General features: G+C 35.1%; 1 protein-coding gene across 6 annotated transcripts in view; it reads left to right on the top strand.

Moving 5' to 3' along the window:
• The window catches only part of LOC142344540 (1-phosphatidylinositol 4,5-bisphosphate phosphodiesterase beta-4-like), a 129710-nt gene that overhangs the window by 78603 nt on the left and 29387 nt on the right, over positions 1-21720 (top strand). For all 6 annotated transcript variants that reach the window (XM_075396298.1, XM_075396297.1, XM_075396296.1 and 3 more), the window contains 5 exons: positions 2727-2903; positions 3468-3672; positions 3997-4234; positions 5475-5674; positions 14616-14740. In XM_075396298.1, the coding sequence (XP_075252413.1) occupies positions 2727-2903; positions 3468-3672; positions 3997-4234; positions 5475-5674; positions 14616-14740 (945 nt within the window). The remainder of the gene's footprint in view (positions 1-2726; positions 2904-3467; positions 3673-3996; positions 4235-5474; positions 5675-14615; positions 14741-21720) is intronic.

Raw genomic sequence — 21720 nt, 5'->3', positions numbered from 1 at the left:
GTCCAGGTCAAAGGAGCGAAATTAAAAGAAACGGGATAAGCTGATGAAGCTTTGTCTTTAAGTCATAGTGCCTTAGTTTATTAAAGTTCATTAGAGCGGTTGCTAGCTCACATTGGCATTAAGCTGAATAGTCTTCAGTTTCGATGCTGACTTAAGTTTAATTTCAGAATCTAACAAACTGCACTCCAAATTAGAACATTTTTTGACACTTAAAAAACTTCTGTAAATTTTGATATCTTCATTTTAATAACCGGAGATCGATAGCTGGGGCTAGCATTGGCCTTATCTTGGTCTTTTTTTTCGACTCGAAGTGGAGTATTGGTTTTCTTTAGGTTTTTTTAAACGGAAGTACTATTCATTCAGGCGGCGTTTTGAACTAAAAGCGAAAGCGAGTAAAAGTTTCTTCTCACTCGCTTTCGCTTTTTCTTTCTGTGTACTTTTTCTCTGAGCGAGAAGAGTTTTTTGATCCTGCGCTCCGATCAGTGAATGACTTTTCGGCTTTGAAAAGTGTTTTTTGACAGAATGCCGCCTATAGATCACAATTTTTAGCCGTTTTTCGTCCAATTGGCCCATTTTTTGCTAATAATTTAGTTTTTGTAGAAATAGTTTTAAATAGAAGCTTTATTAATATGTGAAACTCTTGAAATTGATACCAGTGTTTTTGAGACTCTGATGATGCATTTCAATTTCTAAATGAGCACATATTTCCCAATTTTCATATTCGTTTCTGCCTTGTTAAAGTTTATTTCTTCAGTTGTGGATCCTAATGCGAATTTTTTTCAAAAATCAGTGAATATGACAATTTAACTTTGTTATTTCATGCATCGAATGCATATTTATAACGTGACGTCTTTGTTTTATAAAATTGTACACATGCTGATACCGATTTGGGCAGTTCTTTGTCCAATTTTTCTGTTTGTTTTTTTGATTTAATTACTAAAAAAGTATTGTTTTGCAGTATCGGGGTTCCTAATCTACTCTTAATATTAATCGAATAATTTTGTGGCGTTTAGTATTTGAAATTCTGCAAAATTTTGCAACTTTGAATTATTTGACAATTTTTTTTTCCAATATTTTGACTAGGTTTCTACATTTTAATCTACAGAAAAGGATAGCAATATAATTTTATGCTAAATAAGGAAACGTTTCTATACGTTTTTCTACTTCATATTTTTCTATTCAATTTTTAACGTTCAAAACTGAAGAGCAAGTTTTTTTGTTTTGTCAATTGTTTTTGTTTGTCGTAATTCTCCACATTCTAACATGTATCAATCTATCTTTTGCCTGAGGACTACAGTTCTTGTCAGCTCTGCTTTTGTCAGTTGTTAAAAATAATGATTTTAGCCTTCTCATTTTTTTTTGTTTGCAATTGATTTCATTTGACATAGTGCGGCACTGAGAAATTGCTTGAAATCTCCGTTAAAGATTTTGAGTGTGAAGTTTTCTCTACGAATAGTGTTATGGTGTAGGTTTGGTTTTAAACGCTTGTTCCTGTATGTCCTGTTTCTCTTGTCGTTTTGGTGACTAATTCGAAAGTTTTTCAACTAATTTGCTGATTTTCAATTTGCTGTCTTGCGATTTGTGGCCATTGTATTGCTTTATTGAATTTATTGGTAGTTGAATTAAAGCCTCGTACCTGTAGGTTCTTTTTGCTACAAAGGATTTAACTTCCTTCTGCTACAAAAATGTCTCTTTCTATGCAATTTGACAAAAAATGAGAAATTTTACCCAATTTTCTATTTTTCTTTAAAAATAGATGTTTGTGGGCTCATTAAGGCTTGTCTGTTATTTTTGGTTGAATAACTAGTTTTTTATGCATGAAAGAACGCTTTTCTTTGGTATATGTACTTGTATTACATGAAAAATAAATTGAATTTTCCTAATTTTTTGTTTAAAATTTGTTCCGAATTTTTTTTGTTGTTTGACTTACGATTGTTGGTTTCTCTGCAATGATGCTTTTTGTATGGAGAAATTCGCGGTGTGAAAAGCCAGTTCTTTCGGTGCATACGACTTCGAGTCGTGTCCAGAATTCTTTCGGCTTTTTATTTCGTCAAGTTTTTATTTCGTCAAGATTTTTGTTACGACCATATGACATCACAATCACTTCAAATCTACTGTTTTTTCTATCATTCGTGCCATTTCAACTGAAATGCGTATGCGACGTCATTTTCACGCTGAGTGAAGCGAGTATTTTGTTCATTCGCGTGATTAACTTTTTGGTCACGCGTGACTTACCTACCTCACTCTCAAAAATGACTTCCTGACTCTGAAACTGACTTTTCTTTATTTTAATTCAAAGAGATAAGGTCAATAGAGTGCGTGTCACTCTAATTGGAGATTATTTGAGAGCAGCTAGCGGAAGCAGCAATAAATTAAACAAATTCTCAATCAAAATATAATATCTCAGCTTTTAATAAATAGAATTTTTTGGTCTATTTCTTTTACTATCTTTTGAGACTGCAGACCTACGAAGCTATTGCGTTTTTTTTCTGGCAATCTGCCAGGTATTTTCTGTTTCTGTTTCATTCCGGATTTGCGTCAAGCGGGTGAATTGTGTTTTTTTTCTAGCTATCTTTGTCCCTTTTTTAACCTTTTTGCCCTTCATTTACGTTTCATCGTCATCTCATTTATATTTGCTTTTATTTGCACTGGTACGGAAGTGCTGAGGTTGAAGTATTTTTACAATTGCATCCTGATTGTGATTAAATTGTCTCGTTTGATCACAGGTGATCTCGGGTCAGTTCCTGTCTGACAAGAAGATTGGCACTTACGTGGAGGTGGACATGTTTGGTCTCCCGGCTGATACTATCAGGAAAGAGTTCAAAACCAAAACTGTGCTTGTGAATGGACTCAACCCAATGTACACTCAGATTGCCAGCGGAGACACTTTTGTCTTCAGAAAGGTGTGCAAATTTTTTAATACTGTATCACGTCACTTAACACAAACAAATCATATATAGTACCTTACTAACCATTGAATGGACTTCATATGACATCGGTTATCAAACTATCAAGCTGCTAGCTTTTGATTGGTTGAAAAACATGGAAACAAAGTATTTCTTAGAATACAATTTATAACTTCAGTTGTTAATACTACCTCTCTACTGTCCAGTTAGCCCTATATAGAACTGAGAAATAGCGAAAGAGAGCCCTTAATAGATGCAAAAGGTTCCCCGAGGGTACGCCCCCTCTAAATTAAATTGCCCCGCCTGTCGCTCGAGAGCAGTTTGTCAGAGGTTAGTCGGTTTATGTTTTGTACTACAGAGTAATACGATAACGAATCAATATAATTTGAACAGAATTATTTTTCACCAGAACCCTCCATTCAAAAATTTATTGTTATTGAAAACTAATATTCATTCACAAATAGGTATATTAATGAGCTCTTACATCTCAAACCTGAAGGCTAAATCCAATTCGAAAAGCAAACAACAGTGGTTGACTTTGCGCAATGTATTGCGTTTTAGATCGTGCTACCGGAGTTGGCAGTGTTACGGTTCGGAGTGTATGACGAGAGTGGGAAGTTGTTGGGTCAGAGAGTATTGCCATTAGAGGGTCTTCAGAGCGGGTACAGACACATCTCTCTCAGGACAGAGGGTAACATTCCCCTCTCTCTCCCTGCTCTATTCTGTCACATCGTCCTCAAGACATACGTTCCCGAGGGATATTCAGGTACCTTACCATCACATTTATATGGGCGCACTTATATGAACATATATGAACACTTATATGGGAGTTCGAAATAAACCCGAGGGGTGGAGTAACTGAACGATCATTTAATCAACCGTTGTTATTGCTGCACGACAGACTACGTTCGCCGGCTAATCAAATTCGCATTTTGGCTGGTCCTTCTCAAACGGTCAACTAGTCACACTTTTAATATAAGTACCATTAATAATATTAGTAGAGGATGGTCTTTCTACGATTGTCATCTGAATACGCATTCTTTCACTCTTAATGCTATTGTATTTAATTATGCATGTTGGTTGTATTTAGACTTTGTGGATGCTCTATCAGACCCACAGGCACAAGCTCGACTGGCAGCTTCTTCTGCAGCGGCCGCTGCTGCCGCATCCACTAATGTCCTTCACCAGTCCATGTTATCTTCCCAGCCCCATCTATCCTCACTCCATGATTCCGCCGACCTTAGTCACAGTCCATCAGTGGGATCGGCCACCGCCTCCGCTGTCTTCAGTCCATCTACACCTTCAGCACTCAGTCGTACTCTCAGCAGGTAAACTTATTTTTCTTCTTGAAGTGTACCTCGTCACATAACAATATTTTACAGGTTCTTTCCCAAATCAAATTTTGCGGGGGGGGGGGTGAAGAAAGTTTTAAAAAATGTTTAAGTTCGAAAAGGTTTTTATATATGTTGATATGTTTTTAATTGCTCTCAAACGCAGTTTGTCGCAATTATTTAGTCATGTGGTCCTTTCTATGCAATTTTTCGCTTGACTGATTTTTTGTTTGAGCCTTTTAACTTCTCTTCTTCCAAAACGGGATAGACAGGTTAAGCCCGGAGGGCACTGAGAGAATTAGCAGCTTTCTAGAGCATTTCGCCTTACTAGTCTAGCCTTACAAGTATGCTATTCACCAAAACTGTTTTGAGACAATTTCATGGCGTGAAGGGCGCGGTTCTTAATCTTAAAAAAGTTTGACACCGACACCCCTCCCGTTCACCTTCCTCCACCTTGCAATTTGGACTTCTATCTCGTTCGTCCAGCCCTCCCGTACTCCTACGCCCGCCATCGCTTCAACTTCCCTTCCCCCAACGCGTGACCCCTCCCACCAATCTTTAGTCTGTTACGTTTAATCGGTCTCGAACGAAGTTTCAAGCATATATAAATGTGTTGGTCTTTTGAAAATTCGCTTGGCCTTTACTTTTCGAGTGACTTTTCAGCCCCGATATTTTTTCTCTTTTTGCGTGATTTAAATTTCTCCCTCATTCGAAAGTGTCATCAACTAAATTCAAGTGACAGCAGTTCACTACTGAAAGTCAAACGAAAAGTGCGACAAAATTGGTGTATTTTTTTTGACATTAAATATTATTAGTGGTTACTGTGGTATAGAATAAATGAACTCTAATGACGTCATTTGAAGCCCTCCGCCCCTTAGTGAATTAAGTAAACCCCCTCCCACCCGACTAAAGCAAGCTGCAATAGATTTGAGCTCATACTAGTCGTTCGAGGGCATTTCTTCCGACGTTAGTCAGTTATGTTTTTTACATCAATCTGAATTGATAGCGAGGTTCTGTAATTAAATGTTGCTTATTATTTGCTCTCTTTTGTCAAGTTAATTTCTGTAGCCAGCGAACCAATAATCTTTATAACCATTTTACACATTTTTCTCTAAGAGGAGTGGCACCAGAATGTGCTCTCTTACCTATCAGATGGATAAAAAATCTGGCGGAAGGCAAAAAGGTTTTGTAATTCTATAAATCTATTTGATGTGAGCGCACTTGGATCTTTTTCAAGGTCAGTGTCAAATAACCCACATGGCTCCCACCATCAGATGCCGGGAGGGGTGATGACGGGTGCGGGCAGCAGTGGGTCCGGGTCAGAGCTCATCGGAGGAGGGGGAGGAAGTGGTGGATTAGGTGGAAAGACGAACATGGGTGGTACTGGTGGAAATACTGGAGGAGGTGCTGCACCTGATGGCTGCAATTATACTCCCTGTTAGTTCCGTGTAATGTTTTGCAAAGTAGAGTTTCTCTGAGAATTGATTTGTCTCTTTTATCAAGCTAGTTTATAGCGGTACAAATCTGCGAATTCGAAGCTACGCGTCAATTACGTTTTGAATATGAAAAGCCGTTTCATGCATTTGGTTAATTTTTGTCTGCATTTGGGCGTTTTATTCAATAGTCGCAAAGTGATAGATGGTGCTATTATTGGCCTTCTTTTGGTTTTTAACCACTCAAAGAGGAGTATTGGTTTTCTTGAGGTTTTAACGCCTCGTATTTGAAACAGGAAGTGAGATGTGTTAACACAAAGTGGTAATGTCAAATTGCTGAAAAGCTGAGAGAAGAGAGAGCTTTTTTATAGCTCCGAAGCTGTAAGCTGAGCGTAGCTATGTTTCGGTGATCTTGGTTTTTGTTTTTGTCTCGTCGTCTGACGCTCTTATTCGTTTTACATTATTTCACGCCGCAAATTCGATAGAGCAATTTTGTTGATTTTTTTCATGCCGCTACTTCACTGCTTTTTTTGTGCGTGACGTCAGTTCTTAAACTAATTCATTGTGAGTTTCAAGCTGAACTGCGTTCAAAGTTTTATAACTGACTTACCTCACTCTCTAAATGACTTCTAACTTTATTAAGGTCTCTTGAGATCACTCTACCCCCTACCCCTTTGAAGGTCAATATAGGACTCCTATTATATGTTGATCAATGTCGATAATAGAGTATGGGGACCAAATGAAAATAACAATTTTGGTTTTTTAAAACTTTTTTGAAAACGTTTTAGTTGTTAAAAAAGGTCGGCAACCGCATCAACTCAAATCTGTATATGATGCTATCTATATTCTACACCATGTAAGTCTGTGTCGCAGCTATTTTGGTAATATGCCGACTATGTTCTGTTCATATTGCTTATTTGAGAGAGAGAGAGAGAGAGAGAGAGAGAGAGAGTGAGAAAAGAAGGTTTAAGAAAATTTCACTAAGAGAAAGGAATTTTTGATCACCTGAGGCCTTTCGAAAGCAGTTTTAAACTGGTAATTGTGCGCTTGGAAGCATTATTGATAATCTGAATGGAATTGTGCCTCGTTTTAAGCTTTTCAGCAATTTTTGTAATCGCTTTCAATATTTGATAGGTTTTGGGGAGGAGAGCTCCGTGGTTGAAATCGGTTGTTCTAAAACATTTAGTTGCTTTGTAATAGCCGCACAGCTATAGCTGGGGCTATTATTGGCCTTCTCTTGGTTTTTTATTTCGTCGTTAAGATTTTTGTTGCGACCATATGACGTCACAACCACTTCAAATCTGCTTTTTGTTCGTTCGTTCATGCAATTTCAGCTGAAGTGCGTGCGTGACGTCATTTTTCGCTCTTAGTGGTGCTCGTTTTTTGTTCTCACTTTGAAATTGACTTATTTTTTTCAATTCAAAGAGATAGGGTCAAATGGGTGTGTGTCACTCTTATTGATGGATATTTGAGAGGGGCTAATAGAAGCAGCAAAAACTTATAAATATTTTTAATTAGAATAACATATCAGCCTTCAATGAAAAGACGAAATTTTCTGGTCTGTCTGTTATTGTTTTCTTTGAGAATTCAGATCTTTAAAGCCATTGCGGCTATTTTCTGGCAATCTGGCCGCTGTATTTTCATTTTCTGTAGGAATAATTTTATAAGGCATATTTTTTTGCATAGTTTACCTTTTAAACCACTCAAAAGACATTTAATGGTTTTCAAAGAATTTGACGCTATTTATGTTCGTGAAATATTTTTTTGATTTTGCCTGTTTCTGTAGTTCTTTCTGTTGTTTTGTTATTTAGTCTAACGCATGATAGGTCTCCACGGTCCTTCATTAAGACATCTTCAAATGTGTTTACCGATTTGAGTTGAAATCAATGGTTTTAACTACTTTGAGACTCGGAAAAATATTAGTGATCTTTTTTTGGATTTTTAATGGCCGCCGTCAGCCTCTTAACTGTTACTATTTATGCTCTCTCCTTTTTTAATTCGCTTTACCGTTTGGTAAAGTTTTTCGTTTTGGATAAGTCGGGATTTTCACTGTACCTCACACTGCTTCAACTGAATGTATTTTAAATTCTCTCATGCATTGAATTACTCAAAGTTTTGAATACGTCAATGTCAAAAGAGCAAAATTAAAAGAAACAGGACAAACCAATAAATCCCGCTCGTAAAATCATAGTGCTTTAGGTTATCAAAGGTCGTTAGAACGATTACTAGCTGACTTCAGTGTTAAGCTTAATAGCCTTCAGTAAAAAAGCCGAAAGGAGTATAATTATAGAATCTAACTGAAACTGCACATCAAATAGGAGCACTTTCTGACAATCGGAAACATTTTTGTCAAATTATCTCTTCTTTCTAATAGCCGCGAAGTGATAGCTGAGGCTACTATTTGCCAAAATAATTGTACTGTCATAAATAATTGTATTTGGTGCGCTGTATTTTTTTAAGATTCACACATTCGTGATTTTAAAGAAAAGTTTTAGCCGTGATTTTGGTCACGCTGAAACAGGAAGTGGAGCGAAAAAGCGAGTGGTTTTGTAGCGTGAAATTTTTTCACTCTAATTTTAAAGTAGAGTGAGAAATCGGTGTTTGAACGAAAATTCGGTTTCCCGCTTGTGGTTTTTTGTTCACATGCGCCAATTTATTTCACTTTGATATTCACTAATTTTTTCAGTTTGTTTCGAATGCATTTTATTCTAAATGGTTTTTTCAATCCATTCGTAGTTTCTCATAGGCCTTGTTTTTTGTTTGAACCAAATTTCTTCTTTTTCGCTAGTGGTTTTTTTCACATGCGGCATTTTGACATTGATTTTGTTTAATTTTTTTTCATCTGATTTTTTGGAAATTGTTTTTCCAATTCATTCAAACAAGTTTTTGTTTATCCAAAGAAAATACTTTGGATTGTACGGCAGGACTTGTCCTGATATGTTTTTTGTTTCGTCGGCAAGATTTTGTTGCGACCATATGACGTCACAATCACTTCAAATCTGCTTTTTGTTCTTTCGTTCATTCAATTTCAACTGAATTGCGTGCGTGACGTTGTTTTTCAGTCTTCTTGGGGGGAGTTTTTTTGTTCATTCGTGTTATTAACTTTTTGGTCAGATGTGACTTACCTTACTCTCAAAGTTGACTTCTTCACACTGAAATTGACATTTTTTATACATTGATTGAACGAAAAAAGGTCCAGTGAGTGTATATCAATCTAATTGAAGGTTATTTAAGAGCAGCGAATAGAGGAAGCAATAAGTTATACAGATTATTAATCAGAATTTAACATCTCAGTTCTTAAAAAAAAGAAATTTCTTTTTCGACTGTCTTTTTACTTTCTTTTTGCAACTGCAGAACTACGAAGCTATTGTGGCTAATTTTTTGGCAATCTGCCAGCTATTTTTTTCTTTCTGTTTCAATCCCCATATGCATCAGGTGCGTCAACAGCGGCTATTTTCCGGCATTTTGCCAGCTAGGTTTGTTTAGTAGTTTTTATCGGTTCTGTCACTTGGTCGCATGATTATCAGCTATAATAGGGTCTCTTGTGAGTCGAATTTGATCAATTTATAGGGTTTTATTCATAGCTAAATTTTTGACTCTTTTTAACAACACTTCAAAAACTGTTGTTTTCGGATCTTGCCTCATTTTTTAATACAATTCACATAATTTTAATTGTATTTGGTGTGCTGTGTTTTTTTAAGATCTGTTCACACATTCGAGATTTTTGAAAAATTGTTGCAGTAATTTTGGTCATGCCGAAACAGGAGGCGGAGATGTATGTGAAAGAATCTCCCCATTGGTTGAGCCAACCTGCAAAGTGATGTAAAAATTTTTATCGAAATTTTTTCCTTATTAATTTATCCTCGCGCACTTTTTTGGAAGTTTGTTTAAACTCCCTTGTGTTAGTAATAGCCGCGTCCTCAATTCCAGGTGGCTATTATAGCGCTCCTAAATTTTTTTTAATTCAAAGAATTTGAACTGTATTGGGGCGCTGTCTTTTTTTTGTGATCTGTTCACACATTTTCATGATTTTCGAACCAAATTGGAGTAGTGATTTTGGTCACAACGAAACAGGAAATGGAGCGAAAAAGCGAGTGGTTTTGCGGCGTGAATTTTTTTTGCTCTAATTTTAAAGTAGAGTGAGAAAACGGTGTTAGAACAAAAATTCGCTTTTTCGCTAGTGGTTTTTTGTTCACATGCGGCAATTTTTCTTTATTGTTTACTGTTTTTTTTTTGATTTTTTGGATCGGATTTTTTTCTAAGTGGTTTTCCCAATCCATTCATAGATCATTCTATGCCTAGTTTCTTGTTTGAACGAAATTTCCATTTCTCGCTAGTGGTTTTTTGTTCACATACGGCATTTTGACATTGATTTCGTTTTTTTTTCAATTTTTTGATCTGTTTTTAGAAATAGATTTCCCAATCTACTCATAGTACGTACTAGGTCTATTTGTTTAGTTAGTCAATTAAAATTTTTTGAATTGTACGGCAGGACTTGTTGCGACCATATTACGTCACAATCACTTCAATCTGCTTTTTGTTCATTCGCTCATTCAATTTCAAATGATTTGCGTGCATGATGTCATTTTTCAGTCTTCTTGAAGCAAGTTTTTGTTCTTTCGCGTGATTAACTTTTTGGTCACACGTGGCTTTGCGTCACTCTAAAAGTTGACTTCCTCACTCTGAAATTGACTTTTCTATACTTTAATTGAAAGAGACAAGGTCCAGTGAGTGTATATCACTAATTGAAGGTTTTAAGAGCAGCTAATAGAGGAAGTAATACAGATTATTAATCATAATTTAACATCTCAGTTCTTAATAAAAGAAGTTTCTTTGTCTTTTTAATTTTTTGGGACTACAGATCTACAAAGCTATTGTGGCTATTTTTTGGCAATCTACCAGCTATTTTTTTCTTTCTATTTCAATCCCGATATGCATCAGGCGCGTCAACAACGGTTATTTTGCCGGCTAGGTTTTAATGCCTTGCTGCTTTTCTCGGTTCTGTCACTTGGTCGTATCATTATCAGCTATAACAAGATCTCTGAGTTGAATTTTGATCAATTGAAAGGGTTTTATTCATATCTAATTTTTTGACTCTTTTGACAACACCTGCTTTCAAAAACTGTTGTTTTTGGATTTTGCTTTTTTTAAAACAATTCACACAATTTTAATTGTATTTGGTGCGCTGTATTTTTTAAACATCTGTTCTCACATAATCATGATTTTTGAAGAAAAATTGTTGCAGTGATTTTGGTCACGCCGAAACAGGAAATGGAGCGAAAAAGCTAGTGGTTTTGCTATATAAATTCGTTTACTCTAATTTTAAAGCAGAGTGAGAATACGTTGTTCGGACAAGAATTCGTTTTCTTCCTGTTTTCTTTTTGTTTCAAATGCAGCAAATGGACTTCAATTTTTTCTGTTATTTCGAATTTTTTGATCTACTTTCTTTCTAAATGGTGTTTTCTCAATCCAATTCTAGTCCATTCTATGTCTAGCTTTTTGTTTAGTCAATGAAAGTTCTTCAAATTGTAGATCAGTAGTTGTCCTTCTAGTGTTTTTGTTGTTCTGCCGCACACATCACATACTCTTGATGATGCCTGATCTTTTTGCTCCCCAGTGCATGATATTCGAATCTTTGGATAGTTTTATTCCTATCTGACAGCTGTCACGACTTTTACCCGACAAAAAAATAAGTAAGATTTTTGGAATTTGGCATTTTTTTAATTACAGCTGCGTAGCTGTAACCTGAGCGGAACTGTTTTGCGATGCTCTTGGTTTGTTTTGTTCTGTCGTCTGACGCTCTTTGTTTTACATTTGTTCACTTAGCAAAGCCGAAAAAACTTTGAATAACTTCTTCCTCTCTTTAACGGCTTTTGCGCGCGTGACGTCATTTCTCACTCTCTAGCATTTATTTTTTGCGTGATTAAAATTTGATCATAAGTGACCTACCCTCCTCAATAAAATGGCTATTGCTCTTTAATGCTTAAGTTCATTTTGAATTAGATTAAGGTCAAAGGAACTCATGTGATAAAGGTCCCTAATTAAAAGGCTTTTGCGCAATGATTTTTCAACAAGCTTTTTTAATGTATCGCTGTAATTTTTAAATAGCTTGTGAGCGGCGTCGATAAATTTTTCAAGTTATATCTGTAACTGTTTCTATCTCTATTATACGGCACGCAAGTCTGTTATTCCGCAGCTCTTCCGGCAATCTTTTGGTTGTTTTTTTTTTTCATTGAACGGTTGATTTTTCTCATCAATGACAGCTGTCACTTGCTCATTCAATTAAGCATAATTGAATCTTTTTAATTGCTCTCAAGCGAAGTTTGTAGCAATTATATTAGTCCTGTTGGTCCTTTTGCGATTTTTTGCTTGACCGATTTTTGTCTGACTCTTTTGAATTTTCGTCCTGAAAACGGGATGAAAAGGTACAGCTCCGCAGGCATTAAGTTCTCTCAGAGCCTTTCAGCTCACCAGTCTCCAAAGAATGCGATTCACAGAAACTGTTTCGGAGACCTATACTTATGGTGAGAATGGCGGTTCTTAAGGACGTCGCTCCGTGCAGGCAAAGACACCCTACCGTTGTCCCCATCAATCCCCAGGGAGCGGTGCCCCCCCCCCTGCTGCACTCACCTCACACCCCCTCAATTAAGCTAAAGATAGCATCACTAAACGTAGCTAGCTACTGACGAAGTCAACCGCTCGCCGGTTGTTTGAGAGCATTCTCTCCGACGTTAGTCGGTTCTGTTTAATGGTTTCATTTTACTGTTAATATTTTATTTGCCTCTGACATCATTTGCTTTTTGACTGTTTTACATTTGCTTTTTGACGCTCTTTGTTTTACATTTGTTCACTTAGCAAAGCCGGAAAAACTTTGAATAACTTCTTCCTCTCTTTAACGGCTTTTGCGCGCGTGACGTCATTTCTCACTCTCTAGCAATTGTTTTTTGCGTGATTAAAATTTGATCATAAGTGACCTACCTTCCTCAATAAAATGGCTTTTGCTCTTTAATGCTTAAGTTCATTTTGAATTAGATTAAGGTCAAAGGAACTCATGTGATAAAGGTCACTAATTAAAAGGCTTTTGCGCAATGATTTTTTAACAGGATTTTTAAATGTATCGCTGTATTTTTTAGATAGCCTTTGAGCGGCGTCGATAAATTTTTAAGTTATATCTGTATCTGTTTCTATCTCTATTATACGGCACGCAAGTCTGTTATTCCGCAGCTCTTCTGGCAATCGTTTGGTTGTTTTTTTGTTGAACGGTTGATTTTTCTCATCAATGACAGCTGTCACTTGCTCATTCAATTAGGCATAATTGAATCTTTTTAATTGCTCTCAAGCGAAGTTTGTAGCAATTATATTAGCCCTGTTGGTCCTTTTGCGATTTTTTCCTTGACCGATTTTCGTCTGACGCTTTTGAATTTTCGTCCTGAAAACGGTCCCCCCATCAATCCCCACTGAGCGGTGCCCCCCCCCCCTGCTGCTTTCACCTCACACCCCCTCAATTAAGCTAAAGCTAGCATCACTAAACGTAGCTAGCTACTGACGAAGTCAACCGCTCGCCGGTTGTTTGAGAGCATTCGCTCCGACGTTAGTCGGTTCTGTTTAGTGGTTTCATTTTACTGTTAATATTTTATTGGCCTCTGACATCATTTGCTTTTTGACTGTTTGATTATAAGAATATTTCTTGTTTTAGCTCTATTTTTGTTGTGTGGTCCCCATTGACTTTGATGCCACTAATTGTTGTTTTGACAACTAATTGTAATTTTTTGCTATATTTTGTTTCTGTTGTCCTCCTACTTCGTCTGAAGTGGTTTTTGCCAATTTGGTTATTTTGTTTAAATGCCCACAGTTTAATGGTCTTTTGAGGTTGAGGTTGTTGGAAGTAATGATTTCAATAACACAATTTTTCTGCATTATTCATTTTTTTTAGTTTTTTCACTTGCTTAGATGTCTTGATATATGATTTGTTTGTTATCGGATGCTGTTTTTTATTTTAGCGGTTTTGCTTGTCTTCAGTTGCCCCATCTCTTTAAATTGTTATTCGGGACGTGTCCTGCTAAGTTTTTCGCTCTACCTCATCCGTTTTTTTGACATTTTACATGAATTTTTTTTACTCCTTGGGCTACTTTCATTCTTTGCTCATTCTGCTTAAAGTGCGTTTGAGCAGCGGTTGCTCAGCGAGGCAATCTAAAATGAACAGAATCAGTATCGAAAAACGAAATCAAAAATAGAAAAAGGATGAAGCCCAATTTTCGATGCCAGCTCCTTGAATTTTTTGTAAATTTTTTAATCTCTGATATCCTCTGATGAAGAAACAGGATTATGACTAACTAAAAAATGAATTGAAAGAGTTCGCACTGTAAAAATCTTTTGTACAAAATTTAATTTTCATTTCTGTTTTTTTTTCAATCTGAATCGGTGTTATTGGAATCAACGGCTGCTATTTTGCGGCAATCCGCTGGGTATGTTTTCTAATTATATGTAAATCTCAGCTACCTTCTGACATTCTGAGTGCTATTTAAGTGAATTAACAGCTGCGAAAGAGATCACTGAGCAAGCTATTGTTCGACACATCTTGATTTTTCATTTGGTCATCAACTATCTTTTTTTAGACCCGTCAAAACACTCATTGTTTACGATAGTGAAGCAACCGATTACTTATAGCGGTTTGATTCAAGTGTCAAACGTTAGATTTCTGTGATTCACAAAAACTGTTTTGAGGAGACAATTTCATTTGTGAACGGCTGTTGACACCATGAACAGCGGTTGACCCTCCACCCCCACCCCCCCCCCCCCCAAAAAAAAAGAACTCTGAAGATCGGTTGGGGATATCTTAATCTAACATCGGATTATTTAATGAAGCTTTTAGTAACTATGCAGAAACCAGGTTAATATACCATCTACTTTCTTGGATAAGAACTATTTATTTGTGTTTGTTGTAGCTCTCGACTTGCCAAGTGACTGTGAGCGGGAGGCATTGAGGACCAGCAAAGCATATCAACAGCTACTTAAGAAACATACCAAGGAAATAGACACTTTCGACAAACACCACGCCCCCAAATCACAGGTATCCACTCCACTCAATCAATCCGTCTCTCCCCCCCCCCCTCACGTTATCTATTTGTCTCTTAGGCTATGTGCTTTACAAAAGAAGCTTGGGATCTAATCCGTTCAACGCAAACCGATTGTCATTCATGATCTCGGTTATGGAATTTTATGAAAACAGTCACAACTCACTATCAATTCTCGAGTTTTTAAATACCAAATCTCCGCTGTGCAAGATTTTCCTATTTGCAGTGCCTTACTTCAAAACTTAAAGTGTGCGTGACTGCTAAATTATGACTTGAACTGTAACGTGGCTCTCAAATTTTGTTGTTGGCTTTATCAGAGTCACGTTACCTATAGTTGAAACGCAAACTTTTCAATTCTATTGAAGTTTAAAAACTGGCGCTATATATATAGTTGTATAATGTAGTTATATGGGGAAAATCTGACTGGCACAGATCTGGTTTATTAAAACTTGCTTGCGAGTTCTTTTGGCATTTGTATGGTATTTAAGAGACGCCCACTTTTAAAAATTTTGAAGCATTTAACATCTACTTTATACCAGCCCTACTTCTGTTGTTGAACCAATTTTGACCGGTGGATGTCTTTTTCGTAGGGAGATATATGTGGCAACATTCAGAAGCCCATGAAAACTAAATTAATTGAGGTGTTTTCAATTTTCTGATTTTCGAGAAAAACACGAGGCTCAAAATTTTTTTCACGTTATCATATCGCTTTTAAATTTATTCCAATTTTACTTTAAATAGTTTGCTGTGTCTTTTTGTACGTTTTCTAGGCTAAGGTTTTTATGCTGCGACTTTTTCCTGTCTTGATAAGAGTCTATGCTTTTCATCATATCAAAAATTCAACAAAGGAATACTATTAGACTCATTTTAACGATGAAGAGCTTTTAGCAAAAATGAATCATTTGTCGAGAAAATAAAAAAACCTGATTATTGCTCTCTCCAAAAAGGCACGTCAACATTTTGAAAGGAATGTTTTTAATATTTTAAGAAAATATCTAATTCTTGATTAATTGTTCTCAAACAAACTTTCTGGCAATTATTTTAATATCTGTCTTTTGATTTTCCGCTCGACAGATTTCGGTCTGACCTTTTTGTCCTCAAAAACAGACAAACAGGTAACGCCAGGTGGACATTAATGGTCTGAGCAGCTTTACTTATCGAAACTTCCCCCAGTGATTGTGGAATTTTTATCGTGTAAGATCTGATAAGATGCTGACTAAGAATTTTTATCGTGTAAGATCTTATCAGATCTTACACGATAAAAATTCCTCTTATCAGATCTTACACGATAAAAATTCTGGTAAGAGGAATTTTTATCGTGTAAGATCTGATAAGACATCTTATAAGATAAACATTCCTCTTATCAGAATTTTTATCGTGTAAGATCTGATAAGACATCTTATAAGATAAACATTCCTCTTACCAGAATTTTTATCGTGTAAGATCTGATGAAAAAAGTTATTCAAAAATTAAGCAGTTGGTTCTCAATTTTTCAGACAATTAAAAAGCATTTTAAATTTTGGGACTGAAAATTGCAACCTATTGTTTTGAAAAAATGGTGTAAGTGGAATTTTTGCCTCAAATCTGAAATCAAAAAATATATTTTCGCAAAAAATGTCTTGAAATAACAAAAACTTTTATTTAACAAAGAGCAATTTTTGTTTTTTTTTCAAATCTACCGACTTCAAAGAGACAAAATTTGCGGGTGGGCCAATTTTCAAAGAAGTTAAACTCTTGTAGAAGGCATCTCGGATATATCTAGTGTTAAAATGCTAGAATTTTACCTCAACCAAGATAAAAATTGTACCGTTATTAAAAAATTAGTTAAGGTTGAAAATAACTGAGTGGTTTGCAAGTACCAAGAAAAACAAATTTCAATATCATAATGAGACTGATAAAAAAAGTTTCAATAAAAATGGCGATCAAACGTTTTGACTTGCGATAACATAACATTTCTCACTGATTCAAGGTGTACCTGGAGAAAATCGTAAATGGTCGAAATCACCCTTCTAATCCGTTCTAAACTAAACCTATAGCAGAACGGCACTCCCACTGAAGGTTTCACACAGTTGAAAGACGAAAAAAGGGGTCCATTGTTTTGCTTTAAGATAATTTTTCTCTCAGGCCTTTACGGAAAGTTTCATATAAACTTTGCCGTGGATAACGTATTTGAAATACTCGTTTCCACAAAAATAGTTCAATGATCAGTTCAATGGTTTATTCTGTTCACACCAAGCGTGAATGATGTGGTAAGACTTAAGTTTACTTTGAATTTGTTTAAGGTCAAAGGAACGCCTATGTGCAGTAAAGGTCCCTAATAAGAGGCTTCCGTGGAATGAATTCTAACAAGCTTTATTAATTTATCGCTGAATGTTTTTTAGCCTAGTTTTTTGAGCGGCGTCGATTTTTCAATTTAGATCTGTATCTGTTTCTATCTCTATTATATGGCACGCAGGTCTATTCTTTCGCAGCTATTCCGGCAATCTGCCGGCTATGTTTATTAATAGCCGCGAAGCAATAGCTGCTATTATTGGGGACATCGTGGTCTCTTTACAATCGAAGAATTGGATTGGATTGGTGCTCTGTCTTTTTTTACAATTCAAAGAATTCGAATTGTATTGGGGCGCTGTCTTTTTTTTTTAAGATCTGTTCACACATTTTCATGATTTTTGAAGTCAAATTGGAGTAGTGATTTTGGTCACGCCGAAACAGGAAGTGGAGCGAAAAAGCGAGTGGTTTTGCGTCGTGAAATTTTTTCGCTCTAAATTTAAAGTAGAGTGAGAAAACGGTGTTTGAACAAAAATCCGCTTTCTCTCTAGTGGTTCTTTGTTCACATGCGGCAATTTCACTTTGATTTTTACTGTTTTTTTAGTTTTTTAGATCGGATTTTTTCTAAATATTTTTCCCAATCCATTCATAGTCTGTTCTAGGTCTAGTTTTCTGTTTAGTCGATGAAAATTCTTTGAGTTGTACGTCAGGACTTGTCCTGCTATGTTTTTATTTTTGTAAGATGTTTTCACACCTTTTTTTGCATGACTCTGAGCTTTCAAAACAGGATAAACAGGTAAAGCTCTGTGGGCATCAAGTTTCATTAGAGGCGCTTACTAACGTTTAGTAGTCCGTCAAATGTTAAGAGTGGCGAATATACTGGGAAGGGCGTATTTTAAGGTTAAAAGGTCATTTTTAGGAGTTTTTGAGCCCAAAATGTTGCAATTTTTCGAGTTTTTTTTACTTCTTTCTACTTATTTGTAATACCCGTCTAAAATTGACTTTTGTAAAAGTTCATAAAGGATTCTTGCAAGAAAAAATTGTTTTTTTTTCTATTTTAAGAGCTATATCTTTTGGTACTCGAAACAAACACGCAAATTTATACTAATTTTTAAAATTTCTATTTTTTTTTTGTAATTTTTTGAGTTTTTTCAGCCCTCGGTGTCAGGGAATGTCCGCCAGGTTTTGGTAATAGGTTACTGCGTAGTTTCTAGTGGTAATGTAATGGTTTTCAAGATTTTAACATCACGAATTTAAGCAATTTTTGAAAAACTTGCAATTTTTTTTCACATTTTTTAATATTTATTGTAATTATCTATTGTTTTCCAGCTTCAGGGGCGAGGTAACCTCCTATTGGGTTTGATAATATGTTACTATGTAATTTTTATTGGCCATGGAATGGCCTTCAACTTTCTAATATTACAAATTAAGCGATTTACTGATAAAACCTGCAATTTCAAGTTTTTATTGGAAATTTGTCATTTTTTTTAGTTTTCTCCAACCTCAAAGGCCAAGGAACCTGCTCTAGGGTTTGATAATAAGTTACAACATAGTTTTTAGTGACAAGGATATAGTTTTCAATTTTTTACTATCTTCAATTTCAGCAGTTTTTTTTAAAAAAAAACTTGATATTTTTTCAAGATTTTTCTTGTAAATTTTTTCAGCAGCGAGTTTTTCCGACACCAAGGGTACAGGAACCTCCTCTAGGATTTAATAATAAGTTACTGCATAGCTGCTAGGGGAAATGGATTGGTTATCAATGTTTCAATAACTCGAGTTTTAGCTTTTTTTTATAAAATTTAACTTTCATTTTTTGTGAAAATTGTTATCGTGTTTCAAATTTATTGGTCTTTATGATCCAATGAAACTATTTAAATTTTAAAGAGATACTGGATAGCCTCTGGAGACAATGAAATGGTTCTGAAGATATTAATATGATGAATTTTTAGCAAGATTTTGCTAAGATTTGAAATTGTTTTGAATTTTTTGAAATTTTTCTGTCATTTTCTGAGTTTAACAATCCTTACTTGCCCACAAAACATTTTTAAGTCTTGCAAATAGTTTACATAGCAGAACTCAAGAGACCAAAAACTTATTGTGCCTTTTTTAGTTCCGCAAAATTTAGAAACCTTCTTTAAATTTTGCACTTGTCTTTTTTGAAGCCTTTGTCAAATTTCTCGTTTATGTACGTGGACATTAAATCTTTTTCATGTGAGTATCTTAATGAGTATATTGAATTGTATCATATTTGGCCTTCATGGTAAAAGGTTTCAAAAGTTTCAGAAAAAACTATTTTTTTGTTTAGTTTGTTCGATTATTTTAGTTTCTCAATTTTTGAGATTGTCTTATTGGCTGGGATTGTTAAATTGATCTGCTGGTCAGTTAGAATACTTCTGAGTTTTTTGTTCAATTCTTTGGATTTTATTTCAGGAATGGTCCTGCTATGCTTTTTTAATTCGCAGTCTCCATTGATGATTCTTACGGCCTGACTTCTTGGAATTGACTTTTTCACTGACTTCTACTGCTTTGCAGTTAAAATTTTTGTTCGTGACGTCATTTCTGGTTTAATGCCAATTGCGTGACTTACCTCACTCAAAAAAATGACTTCTGAACTCAATGATGGAACTTTAAATTTTAGAACATTTTCTAGTTAATAGTGTGCATCCAATATGCCCTAACTCTTGATTATTAGTCTTGAGTTTTTGATTTCGAATACCAATTTTGAAAAAGTTTTTTTAGGGCTTCTTCTTTATAGACCGTATATGTCAAACAAATTGACATTCCAAATATAACCCAAAACGTCTAGTGGTCTATTAACGTCTGGTGGTCGATCTGTCTATCTTATTTCCTTAGTTGTTTTAATTCATGGAAGGTCACAAGGGTCTATCGCGGCTTTTTTCCGGCAATCTTTTGGCTATATTCTTGACAAGATGTCAAAACAAGTACGGCATGGAGCATCTCTGAACAAAATATTTCTAAATACAAGGGTCTAATAAAGAAACAGGAAAATTCGTATCTTTTTTTCATATCTTGAAATGTTACTATGGAAAATATTATCATCGTTTGTTCGTCCTTTTTAGAAGTGCCGGGTTTGAAGTGAGCTTTCCTCCTTGGCGCTAAATTTTGCGCTGTGTATCTTGACTTTGTTTATTTTTTAGCTCATAGCCAGTGTCCTGTGTTTGCATTGATGTCGTGGATTTTTTTGCGAACTTCAAATGCATGGTCTTTTTTCAATGCCTGGTCTGTAGGAGTTAGGGAATCCTAACTTAATATTTAAATACGCATTTCCCTTTAAAACAATAGGTATATATATATATATATATATATATATTACTGTAATGGAAGCATATAGACAAATCAACTGTAATACAGTCATTCAACAGAGCTTTTGAAGCTAAAACGTGGTTACATAAAAATCATGACTGCTACATTTCCAATTTGATTTTGAACGATTTGACTTTTTGTTACATGACTATTTTTGATACCATGACCTCTAAATGCTACTGTATCCTGCTTAAATTCAACAAAGCTTTTGAAGCTAAAACGTGGTTACATAAAAATCATGATTTCTACCTTTCCGTCATTTTGATGGATTTGACTTTTCTGTTACATGACTATACTTGATACCATGACCTCTTAATGCTACTGTATCCTACAGATCTTTTAATTTCAATGCTATATTGCGTGAATAAATGAAATAAACAGATATCCGCTTGCAATAATATTCAATCTCGAAATTTTTGATTGTTTAATAGCCGCCCTATCTCAGCCGGTTATTATAGCGCTCCTATTTTTTTTTACTTCGTCGAACTTTTTTTAGCTTTACCCATTTTGCCGCTTTTTCGACTTATTTGTAATACCCGTCTAAAATTGATTTTTGTAAAAGTTCATAAAGGATTCTTGCAAGAAAAAATTGTTTTTTTTTCTGTTTTAAGAGCTATATCTTTTGGTACTCGAAACAAACACGCAAATTTATACTAATTTTTACAATTTGTTTGTTTTTTTTTGTAATTTTTTGAGTTTTTTCAGCCCTCTGTGTCAAGGAATGTCCGCCAGGTTTTGGTAATAGGTTACTGCGTAGTTTCTAGTGGTAATGTAATGGTTTTCAACATTTTAACATCACGAATTTAAGCAATTTTAGAAAAACTTGCAATTTTTTTTTCACATTTTTTTAATATTTATTGTAATTATCTAATGTTTTCCAGCTTCAGGGGCTAGGTAACCTCCTATTGGGTTTGATAATATGTTACTGAGTAATTTTTATTGGCCATGGAATGGCCTTCAACATTCTAATATTACAAATTAAGCGATTTACTGATAAAACCTGCAATTTCAAGTTTTTATTTGAAATTTGTCATTTTTTCAAGTTTTCTCCAACCTCAAAGGCCAAGGAACCTGCTCTAGGGTTTGATAATAAGTTACAACATAGTTTTTAGTGACAATGATATAGTTTTCAAATTTTTACTATCTTCAATTTCAGCAGTTTTTTTTAAAAAAAAACTTGATATTTTTTCAAGATTTTTCTTGTAAATTTTTTCAGCAGCGAGTTTTTCCAACACCAAGGGTACAGGAACCTCCTCTAGGATTTAATAATAAGTTACTGCATAGCTGCTAGAGGAAATGGATTGGTAATCAATGTTTCAATAACTCGAGTTTTAGCTTTTTTCAATAAAATTTAACTTTCAATTTTTGTGAAAACTGTTATCGT

This window comes from Convolutriloba macropyga, chromosome 8 (genome assembly GCF_964194025.1).
Source record: "Convolutriloba macropyga chromosome 8, txConMacr16.3, whole genome shotgun sequence".
Lineage (NCBI taxonomy): Eukaryota > Metazoa > Xenacoelomorpha > Acoela > Convolutidae > Convolutriloba > Convolutriloba macropyga.
This window is presented reverse-complemented; position numbering and strand designations above follow the sequence as displayed.